The sequence below is a fragment of the Oculina patagonica genome, chromosome 13 (genome assembly GCF_052425735.1).
Source record: "Oculina patagonica isolate OP01 chromosome 13, crgOcupat, whole genome shotgun sequence".
In the NCBI taxonomy this organism is placed as follows: Eukaryota; Metazoa; Cnidaria; class Anthozoa; order Scleractinia; family Oculinidae; genus Oculina; species Oculina patagonica.
Genome location: NC_135770.1, coordinates 18,525,038 through 18,537,310, shown reverse-complemented (window position 1 = coordinate 18,537,310; position 12,273 = coordinate 18,525,038). Strand labels below are relative to the sequence as shown.

The following is a 12,273-nucleotide window of genomic DNA, read 5'->3' as shown; positions in this document are numbered from 1 at the left end:
GGAGGGTCGCAAATTTCTGGGCTCAAATTCGGGGTAGTGTCACAATTTTTGAGCCCACTTCTTCAAAAATTTACCGGCCTCCCCCCCCCCCCCCCCCTCCCCAAAGTAATAATGACCGCTCCCTGACAACCGAATAATTTTGTCAGCTTTTGCCTTGACAATTCGTCGGTACACGTTCATTCCTAGAAAGACTGAATGCATGCACATTTACGACAGAGGGCAAAAAAACTAAAAGCTTTTTCTCGCTGAGGGGCTTATATCCGGGAGGGCTTAAAAGCGGAATAAGACAAACGTTCCGAAACGGGCCACGGGAGTGTTGATCGAAAAACGTTTTTGAGTTAAAAACACACAATGAAGCAACATTTAGCCCTGTTCAGTACTGTCACCTGGCAGAGGGGGGCTTATATCTGGGGGGGGGGGGCTTATAATCGGAGTATTTTTTTCGTTTCCAAGTAGATTGGCCTATAACCTGGGGGGCTTATAACCGGAATTTTACGGTATGTTGATCTCTGTCAAGCAAACATTTGGCCTCTATCCCACCCCCCAGAAATATGAACAGAACACAAGGACAGGGAGGCAGGGGAAAACCGAATGCGCCTTTCCATCAGCACGTTTACGTTTATAAATTAATTGCGGTTTGATATCAGAATCGAGTGAGTGTTCGAGTGAGGAAATTCGAGGCCAATAACATAACCTCAATACCATGAGGCATTTAAAAAAAAAGGCACTTCGAGCAACCTCATGGTAATGACGGTAATTCGACGAAGTGCCGACCTTCGCATTTTTTCCAAATAAGTGTCCAATAAAGTAATGCAATCTCACTTCATTTGGCTTTGAATGTTTTTTTTCTTTCGACGTGAATTGCGTCATCGATGGCTTGTGGCTCTCAGGCGTCGTAGAGCTATTCAGTTTTCACCACCAAAATATTTACCGGTTAGTATATTACCTTTGATATCCTTTTAAGCATTAAATAATTTTGTTTTGTGAATATGTTTTCTTTTATGTCAGCTCGTACAGAGTTATTTGAGCAGCGAATAAAGTTTGAGAGAAAGATGTGCGTTTCTGCTCCACTCAAAAAGATGAAAAACGGGTGACGTGACACGACATAATGTGACGCGAAACAAAAACGTGCAGCATGGATGTTGTCTTTACTAAAACGCGTCACATGGCAAGCGTAACTGCTTATAGCTGCTATTAGTAATGTCAAGATCTTGCTTCGTTTGAATGTTTTCTTACGTGATTGAGTCATTGCTAGCGTATGCTCTGAGGCTTCGTAGAGCGAATTCTATTCTCTTTTATCACCAGAGGATAAGGGTAACTGATCCTCTTTCGATTTGTTTTGTGAAAATTCAACCTTGTTCCCTGAAAGAGAGAGACACTTGGAACGAGGTTGGAGATTATTTTTTCTTTTTGATTGACATGTGCTGAATGGCGTTTTAAAGAACCTTTCTGTCAGCACGTTTACCGTTAAATGTATGAATTGATTGCGGTTTAATATCAGAATGGAGTGAGTGATCGAGTGTTCGAGTGAGTGAAAAACCTCACTTCGAGAATGATCACTACACCTCATTACCATTCTGTAAAAAGAAAACATAAAAAAGCCAGAGTGTGATGCGACCGGAATGTATTCCACCTATATACAGCAATGAACGTTTTATCAAGTTCAGAATGAGGGTGCATATATATATTGGTACGTACAAGATCAAAACAGGAAGTTTTAACTCACAGTAGTTTGAGGTTACTTTAACCACTTCGCGAAAACAGTTTTGATAGGTTCATATATTTAGTACACTTCAAAAGCGTCGGTTTAATTAAAGAAAAGAGGGCAAATATTTCACAAGTCAGCTGAAGTCACGGCATCAATTCAAGGAAGTTTGGAACGACCGGTGAAATATTTTGCTGCATGAAAGATGGCAACGATCAGCTCTAAGACGACAGACGACGGATTAGATATCAAGTGTGTTACACTTGCCAGCGACCTTGTCCCTTCGAGGGAATCTGTGCTCCAATACGACGAACAGATTGAACATGGCAAAGCGAAAGAGTTGCTTAAAAAACGTGTACCAAACAGAAGAACCATGCGGCCCGTTTTGGGATCAGAAGAGAATATTTATTCGCTTGGAAATTGCGGATTGTTTTCCGCCGTCCTGACAGCCTACAACAACCACTGGAAACTACGAACCTCCCCAGATGACTGGTGGTTCTGTGTTATCAAACGAGTCGCTTGCGCCATCGACAAAAACGCGAAGAAGGAGTCCGTTCGCAAGATGTTTGTTGATCACGAAGGAAAGAAAACCATCGAGGTGATTGTGCCCGACACAAGCATCTACACAGTCGACTACAGCTGGTTCTTTGATCAAATGGCAACAGGAATACAAGATAACGTCAAAGTACCTGAGTTCGTGGATGGAATGACGGCGGATTTCAGCACCACAACTGCAGTGGAGAAGATCGTTTCGCAGATCACATTGATGTACTCAGTTCAAGAGTATTTCCACTACTGCATGGAAGTGGGATGTGGAATCCCTGCAGTGGAGATGCTAGGCACTGAAGACGACTGGAGGAAATTAAAATCCAAACTAAAGGTACTGCGAACACTCCTTGAACCCATAGAAAACGATCTTGGTTTGCCTTCTTGGTGGTGGGATCTTGTAGAAAAGGTTTTCTCTAACCTATTGGATACTTACCAGGGAAAACCAGATAAGGAATGGTGGGGTCATATTGTGAGCTACGAAAAAGTGTACATGTCAGGTTTTGTCGTGGATGGCAAGTACAAATACAAAGGATGGATAATAGAGCTTCTGGAGGGGCACGGAGGAGGCATGGATATCAGGAATATGACGACTGGCCTGGTTAGTGTTCCACTCATCCTTTACGACCTCATTCGTGGTGTAAAGGACACTGCCACTCTTGTGGCAGGAATGCTGGGTTTTACTTATCACGAGGCGTCTGTACAGCCATTTCAAGGATGGGCTCTTTTGCTATCTGATGACTCGCCATTCCGCTAAAACAGGAAAGAGAGGACCAAAAGCAGTGTGGGTAATTTGCCAACGTAACATTTCAATCTTGTCTGCTCGTGGCCTCTCGAATACATGTATTTCATACATGTGATTATTCAAGTTTTATATCAATTAATTGTTTTATGAGCTTTTTTAACGGTTGGTGTGCATTTTTTAGAATATCTGAGTGTTTTTATTGACTATTAAGGATTTACATTATCAATAAGATTTTGTATTATCATTCTGCACGATCTGTCTCGTTCCCAAGCGTCCATGCGATAGAAAATGATTAAAACCACAAAAAGTGGGGGCGCAGTGAAAGATGGCCGTAAGGAGAGAGCGGGTAACGGCCTACGTTTAGGGGTACTTGTTTGGATATTGTCTTAAGTAAACAGCAAAAAAATTACAAACAGCGTTAACCAGGCTTTTTAACTGCAATGTAATAAGCCACTTACCGTCGATCGACAATTCTACGATAGAAACATCGACTTACCAACTATTTCAATGATGGAAGAGGCGCCTCGTCACCATCAGTGAAAACTTCCCCGTTCTGGAGATCTACTCGATTTTCACATTTTCGATCAGATTATCCGATCTTCAACACAGGATTTTGGCAGGCTTTTTCTTTCGAATTTTTCTCCTTCCCGTCACCCGCCGTTGGCGGCAATTGGGCTCATTGGATAAGCCGTACTGTTGAGCTTTAAACATTTCGTGCAGAATGAGTTGTACTGAAACCTAAACAATTATACAGCAATTTCATATAATTCGTCATATAAACTCTTGTTTTTAGGTCATCGTAGCTTGATTAAAAATATAAAACAAACCGCGGTGATAAACATAATGAAAACACGCATTAAATTTTACTAAACTTCGCGTTTCGTATGCTAGGCAATATACATTAAAACAGGGACACAGGGATCTGGAACCTAGACTCCAGCAGTAATTAATATCAAAAAGTTTTACGTGGAAAAACATCTGTCCCGAAATGTAGCTTAATAAGCACTGAAAAGCTTTTCACTACTGAAGTTAACATTTAACCCTCGGACGTACAAGCAAACTCATACCCCCAAGGGGGGGGGGGGGGGGGTGGATGGAACCCCTCCCCGGAGTTTTCGTTATAGTAAGGCGCAGCAAAACTATTTTGCTCTGAGAAGAAAGCCCTCAGCTTACTCTACAAGATTACATAATTTTAATTGGCTGTGACGTCATATGACGTCACGTGACGTCATAAGAGCCGCCATCTTGGATCCGCCATCTTGGATTTCAACATTTTCTTAGAAAGTCACAAAATCACGGAAATCGATGCAAAATCAAGCCAGATTGCTTATGGAATGTAAAAATAAGCAAATCTTGCACTTCTGTTTTAAAAAACTGGAAAAATCAAGAAAAAGGTTAAAAATGACGATTTTTGGCAAGACCTGCTTGTATTTATGACGTCATATACCATATACACATGGTTGAGATATCAAAATTTCCGCAAAGGATGAATGAACAGCTACTGAAAGTTTCAGCATTGTAGGGTAAATGCTTTTTTCAAAATTTGGAAAAAACCTTACGGGGGGGTGGCATCCACCCCCCCCCCCCCCCCCCACCTTGTACGTCCGAGGGTTAAGGAAGGTTGTAGTTCTTGAATAGACAGTCTTTGTAGATAATTCTAGACAATAAAGAACTGTTCAGACGGCCCTTGTATGGAAAGAAGGATAATTCAGTTTCCGCTATAAGTTTATCTGACAGGATTGTATTTAACTATATGAGAATTGACAAATTAGAGTTCAGTAATAATTTCCCCCACCTTAATAGGTTTTTCGCTGTTCTTGTTTTTAAACACCTCTAGCAATTAAGGTATTTTCTATTTCTAGTGTTTGTTTTAGGTAATTTTGTACATCGCAAAATTAAAGTCTGTTTTCAAGGCTAGTTGGTTTGTTATTGTAGCAGTCCGGGTTTTTCTCATGACATGAAGTGACTAGGAGTATCGCTAAGTCACTCTGGATGGCATGCTAGACTATCGTCAGTACACAACATTTTTGTCCGTAGTTGCCCTGACCATTCGTCGGCTTACAACTGATATTTCGCAAAGGAAATGCCAATTTACGACAGAGAGCAAGGAAAGTAAGTTAAAAGCTTGTTTCTCGCTCACTCTCAATTTCTGTTCTCGAACTGTGGTTTGACCTTACATCAGCGCGCAATTCATGCCTCTGCAAGACTAGCGGCGTAGACACTGCGCAACGCATGCAAAGGAACAAAAATACCGTTATTGGAAACAATAAGGATATTTTGCCTCGGTAGCCCCGCTGAGTTCAACTCCTCGGCTACGTTTGTAAATAGCCAACTGGTCTGCCTCCAGCCTGTAGAAGGGATTTTGAACATTTGTTTGAATATTTGTTTCGGTGATTGTCCACATGGCCCTAAACAGCCCCGCTTGGGGAGTGGCCAGTTAAGTGCATAAAGAATATAATTAAAGAATGAAAGAACAGAAATACCGCAAAATTTCGGTTACAAGCCCTGGGCTTATACAACTTCTTAAGGGATTGTGGGTGGGCTTATAAACGGAGAGGCTTATATCCTGGGGGGTGGGGGGGGGGGGGGGCGGAATTAAAAAAAACGAGCCACGGCAGTGTTTATCGAAATACATTTTTTTAAGTTAAAAGTCATGATGAAAGCTAATAGAGCAATATTTAGCTATGTTCATACTGTCATCCATCCGAGGTACGCTTATATCCTGGAAAGGGGGGGGGGGGGGGTATAAGAACAGAAACGAGCCCGTGAGGTCACGAGATAACGACCCTTTTGGATCGCGTAGAAACTGACTATTCTAAGAATTTTGTACAAGTGTGTAATCACTTTCAGATTTGACCATCTCGAGAGCGATTCTTTTAAGAAAAATGCTCGAATTAATATGACGCAAATTGGCAGAATTTGGTCTGTTTTTTTTTTCTTTTTGCCCTGGCGCACATTTTTCTGTCTTGAAGTTACAAGCCTTGTGTTTATAATATACAGGAGAAGGGAGTCGCGCTGAAATGAAAATAAATCAGTATTCAACTTCACGAAACATGTGGTGCTATTACGAAAATGGTTTTTGATTTATTCAAATTAATCAAAAACGTAACCATTTTCGAAAAAGCACCACATGCTCTGTGAAGTTAAAAATTAATTTATTTTCTCTTCAGCGTATTATAAACACAAGGCTTGTAGTCCTTGTACCTTGTTCATTCATTCGTTAAAAAAACATTGCTCTTTTCAAACTTTGGATTTACAAAAGCCTGGTCGTGATTTTAAGTCTCAAGGCGAAAAAAATCTACCTAAAAACCACGCAAACAGCCACCATGCAGTCTCTAACAACAATCGAGCCTGGTAAGCGGACACTTCATCATGTTTGTAATCACATACAAACACTGCCTTTTTAACCTCCCATAAGCGGACACCTCTTCCTGATCTGAACACTTTTTCAAGTTCCCGGGGGCGTCTGCTGGCAAGTTGGTACAATATCTAATGTAAAAGCCGCTGCAGTTGGATTTGTTTAGGGGGATCTCGCATAAAACCAAGATAGTTGGAATTAATTTTAGCCGTTTGTTTGTTCGCTCAAACGTTTGTTTGTTTTCGGCGTCCATTTCGCGGTCAACAGGTCTGGAGCTGACAAAACCATCGGAAATCGCTATCAACGCTGGCGTTATTTTCATAAGTGATAGACCTACCGGACTGACCTGGCGTAGCCACGGAAATGAAGTTTTCAATCTAACGTAAAAAAGGGTTGACGTAAAAATAAATTTTACTGCCTACTCTCAAACACGCTATTTTTGCATTATAGGTTTGGAAATATTAGAAATGTACGAAAACGGTCTGCACTACCACCCACAGGGAAAGAGGAAAGTTGGACGACCAAGGAACAATTGGAAGCGATCCGCTGCAGGAGTTGGAAGGAGTAGGCTACTCCTAGCGAAGGGCCAAAGCATTAACAACCGTGTGGGCTGGAGGAAACTGGTGGACGCCCTATGCTCCCAAGGGGGTGACAAGGCCGGGGGCAATGATGACAAAAAAGGTTGGCATAACCTTAAGGTGTAAATCTCGGAAAACTTTCGGAAAATTGGCCGAGATCTGTGTTAATTCTAAACTTATTTATTTACAGCTTTATGTACGTGCTTATATAATAATCAAAATAACTTACGGATACTTCGCGAGATGAAGTTTGCTTCGAGTGTTCAAGCCCATATCTATGGAACTAAGCCTGCCATGGCCATGATTATCGTCCTGAGTTCCTGTTTGCAGCCATTAATAATACTGTGACATCTTAGATAATTTTAAAGCCAGGCACTCAAGCCTCAAATTATTCTAAATTATTCACAATTTCTGCTTTGTCATCCGGTATACAACAATTTCCCAACTCTAACCACAAATGATCGTTAAAGTGTGAAACTATTTCATTGAATGCAAAGTTATTGCTTTTTTAGCTCGACACTTTCTTCCACACAGTTAATGTGATTTTAAAAAGGAAACATAAAAAGCCAGAGTGTGATGTGACCAGAATGTATTCCACCAACAGTAATGAACGTTTTAATGAAGTTCAGAATGAGGGTGCACAGCCCGTGGGGGGAGGGGGGGGGGGGGGGTGGCTACTCCCTAAAATTTACTATGGGGGTGTGCCGCTGAGTCTCTGAGACTCTGGACCTGTTCCAGAGAAAAAAACGCTGAATTTGCGACCCTGTTCCAGACAAACATTGCAGATAGGTACCCTGTTCCCGACAATATCCACAATGTTAATACATGTAGATGGATATAAAAACGCTGGCGTATATCACAAAGCGCTCACTTCACTTCCTCTGTGGCTCGGAGATAAAGCGATGAGAGGAGCGTAGTTTCATAGCTAAACTTGATCGTGTTTAATCAGGATTCTTGGAAATGTTCCAGAGTCAAAAGGCTGAATTCTATACCCTGTTCCAGAGTCAGAGAGGCAAAAAGCATACCCTGTTGAGCGGCACATACCCGTATAGCCCTTATATGGGAGTACCCCCTCCCCCCCCGGGGGGTGCATAGGTACGTAAAGATCAAAACAGGAAGTTATATTATCTCACAGTAATTTGAGGTTACTTCACCACTTTGCGAAAACAGTTTTGATAGGTTCGTATATTTAGTACACTTAAACAAGGCGTCGGCTATTGAAAGAATAGAGGGCAATATTGTATTACATAAGCTAGCTGAGTCACATTAAGGAAGTTTAGAAAGACTGGTGAGATATTTCGCTACAAGGAAGATGGGAACGTCCAACTCTAAGACGGCCGACGGATTAGAAATCAAGTCTGTTTCACTTGCCAGTTACCTTATCCCTTCGTGGAGATTTATGCTTAACTTCGACAAACAAATTGAACATGGCAAAGCGAAAGAGTTGCTTAAGACTTATGTCCCAAAAAAGGCCACGAGTCCCCGATTGCGTTCAATTGCTGCAATGGGGTCAGAAGAAAATATTTATTCGCTTGGAAATTGCGGACTGTTTTCCGCCGTTCTGACAGCCTACAACTACCACTGGAAACTACGAACCTCCCCAGATGACTGGTGGTTCTGTGTTATCAAACGAGTCGCCTCCGCCATCGACAGAAACGCGAAGGAAGAGTCAGTTCGCAAGATGTTTGTTGATCACGAAGGAAAGAAAACCATCGAGGTGATTGTGCCCGATACAAACATCTATACCGTCGACTACAGCTGGTTCTTTGATCAAATAGCAAAGGGAATACAAGAGAGCATCAAAGTACCAGAGTTCGTGGATGGAATGACGGCGGATTTCAGCACCACAACTGCAGTACAAAAGATCGTTTCGCAAATTACATTGATGAATTCAGTTAAAGAGTATTTCCGCTACAGCATGGGAGTGGGATGTGGAATCCCTGCAGTGGAGATGCTAGGTACTGAAGACGACTGGAGCAAATTAAAATCCAAACTAAAGGAACTGCGAACACTGCTTGAACCCATAGAAAACGATCTTGATTTGCCAGCCCACTGGTGGAATCTTGTAGAAAAGGTTTTCTCTAACCTGTTGGATACTTACCAGGGAAAACCAGATAAGGAATGGTGGGGTCATATTGTGAGCTACGAGAAGGTATACATGTCAGGTTTTATCGTGGATGGCAAGTACAAATACAAAGGATGGATAATGGAGCTTCTGGAGGGGCACGGAGGAGGCATGGATATCAGTGGCATGACCACTGGTCTGGTTAGTGTTCCACTCATTCTTTTCGACCCCACTCGCTCTGGATCTGTGCGGGAAACTGCTACTCTTGTGGCAGGAACACTGGGTTTTACCTATCATTGGGGGTCTGTACAGCCATTCCAAGGATGGGCTCTTCTGCTATCTGAAGACTCGCCATTTCGCTAAGAAAGGTAAAGAGAGCAGTGTGGGTAATTTCTCAACGTAACTTTTCAATGTTGCCTGCTCGTGATCTCTCGAAAACACGTATTTCGAAACGTGATTATTCAGTTTTTATATCAACCAATCAATCACTTTATGAGCTTTTTTATTGGTTGGTATGCATTTTAAGAAAATTTCTAAGTGTTTTTATTGACTATTACAAGGATTTACATGTATCAATAAGGTTTTGTACTTTTTTTCTGTACGATTTTGATAATTGTTGGCTGTCTTCCTCCAGTCCTGTTTCTCGTTCACAGGCGTCCGTGCGATAGAAAATGAGTAAAAAATTAAACCAGCGACAAGTGGGAGCGCAGTGAAAGATGGGAAGGAGAGAATATGTAGAACGGGTACGTTTAGTGGCACATTGTTTAGGTTTCGCTGCCTCGGTAAACAGAAGAAAAAACAGCGTTAACCAGGCGTTTGAAATGCAATGTAACAAGCCATGTGAAGTTGAAAATAGCATACAATGTATTATCGCACTCACCATCGATCGACAATTCTCCGATGGAAACTTCCAAACCATCGTCTCGACTCTTCCAATAGTGGAAGAAGCGCTTCGTTAATTGAGAACTTTGTCCTTCTGGAGATCGACGCTATTTTCTCATTTTCGATCAGATTACCAGATCGTCGACAAAGGATTTAGCAGGCTTTTTTCTTTCGATTTGTCTCCTTCCCGTCAATCCTTGCTCGCGCTCCGCGCTCGGTACCAGTTTATCCTGTTCCCGCTCCGTGCTCGGCTCTTTGATCGCTTGGAAAGGCATGTGGAGGAAGCAGATTATTTGTGGCTTCGGCAAGTGGCCCCCTGGATAAATATTACTGTTGAGTTTTATAGATTTCGTGCTAAGAGTACGAGACTCAGCCTAAAAATAGATGATTATTGATACAACAATATATTTACAATACAATTTGTCTGATAGGAATGTATTGTACTACACTGAAATGTTAATTGATAACTTAGAATTCAATCTAAATTTCAATTTCCCACCTTTTCGCTGTTTTTTTTTGTAATTACCTCTGTGATTTTTTAAGATAATTTAGTACATCGCAAAATAAAGTCTGTTTTCAAGGCAAGGTGGCTTATTTTTGTAGCAGTCCTAGATTTCCATGGCATAAAGCGACTAGGACTATCGCTTCTTCATTAATTATTGTGGGGGGGGGGGGCGGCAAATTTGAGGGGAGGGCTAAGATTTTTTGCGCTCCCATTTGGGGAGGGCCAAGTGTTTTTGGACCCACGATAAGGGGTCACAAATTTTTGTTCCTCGGACGTACAAGGGGAGGTGGGGAGGTGGAATCGGAGCCACCCTCATAAGGTTTTTTCCACATTTTTTAAAAAAAGTTTTACTCTACAATGCTGAAACTTTCAGTAGCTATTCATTCATCCTTTGCAAAAATTTTGATAAGTCAACCATGTGTCCATGATATTTGATGTTGCCATGGCAACGTCAAAAATAAGCAGGTCTTGCTAAAAACGCCATTTTTAACATTCTTCTTTCATTTTTTTCAGTTTTTTGAAACAGAATTGCACGATTTGTTTATTTCCGTTATTTCGTAAATTTCTAAGAAAATGTTGAAATCCAAGATGGCGGATCCAAGATGGCGGCTCTAATGACGTCACAACCAGTTAAAATTATGTCATCTTGTAGAGTGAGCTACGGGCTTGTACGATGGTGGGGGTATGAATTTGCTTGTACGCCCGAAGGTTAACAAATAAACTTTTAAAATATTTTAGGCTACTTCAATCCGCCATTCATCTCCTTCTTGGTGATGTCCCTTGACCAGCAAACAGCGCGTGTGCATATCAAGCTGAATCGTTTACATCTTGAACGTGACTCATGCCATTGTGGAGTTCTCTGGAGTGAGCCACACGCTTTAAAATAATTAAGACTAGAATGGTTCACTTTCAACGCACAATTTTGTAATGAGACTCCACAGAACAATTTTTTAACCATTCATGCTGCAAACTCCCTCCGAGGAACATTTCTTCACCTATTTTACTAGCAAGCAAGCTACTTTGATATATGTAATAGGTAATAGTTAATAAAAGCTTCTGGTCTATCCGTTGTAGTGACTTGTTAAATGGTCAAAGAGGCTTTGCACGTTTGATCACGGCTGTTTTTCATCGGTGTAAATTGATTACTTTTTAACAGGTTTGACATTCGTAGATGCATTTCTTGTTATTCCCGGGGGAGCATGCCCCTAGCCTGCGGTGCAGACGAACTAAACCCTGGTATAGTGACACGTCCTGCTGCGACGCAGGCTACATGCCCTCGGACCCCTTGTGTTAAGGATCATTAGCTGTTTGGTTAGGCTTCTCAAGCTCGTGCATTGAGCGTGAGACTCACGCAATCAGTTTCAATGTCACATTATTTCTTGCATGATATTTTTTTGATTCAAACAACCAATTTTGATCATAGCTATTTTTATCATGACACGTTATCAATAATCGCCTTAAAAAAGACTATTTTGCTACTTTTGTTCTGTTTCACCTGCTTCGATTAACTCGAACAGCTGATAGGGGCCACGTATCCAGGACTAACCACACCACGGAGTGAAAGCTAGGGTTATGCTTAACCCATAATAGTGTCTGGATTGGGGTTACAGGTTTAGGGCTTATAGGTTGTCGTTAGGGTTGAGTTGTTAGGGTTAGATTTAGGCTTAGGGTTGCAGTTTGGGCCCGAGCTAGTCACGTGACAAGCACTCCTGCCACACTGGATCACCGTAGTTGAAGTAATTGTAGCCTTTTGACTGTATTGGGCCTAATAAAAGTTTCTCGTCCAGCTACAATTTCACATTTTCTACTCCTCTTGCTTCGATTTTGTGTTGTGGTCTGATTATAAAGGTTTGAGGGCTAGTGCCATGACCACCCTCCCCCCTAACTTC

General features: G+C 41.7%; 2 protein-coding genes across 2 annotated transcripts; both read left to right on the top strand.

Moving 5' to 3' along the window:
• Positions 1-1,858: 1,858 nt before the first annotated feature.
• On the top strand, positions 1,859-6,899 carry LOC144634629 (uncharacterized). The gene is made up of 2 exons (XM_078493647.1): positions 1,859-3,035; positions 6,805-6,899. Exon 1 carries the CDS (start codon positions 1,911-1,913, stop codon positions 3,006-3,008), a length of 1,098 nt encoding a protein of 365 aa, XP_078349773.1. The 5' UTR covers positions 1,859-1,910; the 3' UTR covers positions 3,009-3,035; positions 6,805-6,899.
• Positions 6,900-8,213: 1,314 nt separating this feature from the next.
• LOC144634621 (uncharacterized) lies at positions 8,214-11,373 on the top strand. Its single transcript, XM_078493637.1, has 2 exons — positions 8,214-9,365; positions 11,123-11,373. The coding sequence occupies exon 1, from the start codon at positions 8,245-8,247 to the stop codon at positions 9,358-9,360; it is 1,116 nt and encodes a 371-aa protein (XP_078349763.1). The 5' UTR covers positions 8,214-8,244; the 3' UTR covers positions 9,361-9,365; positions 11,123-11,373.
• Positions 11,374-12,273: the final 900 nt, after the last annotated feature.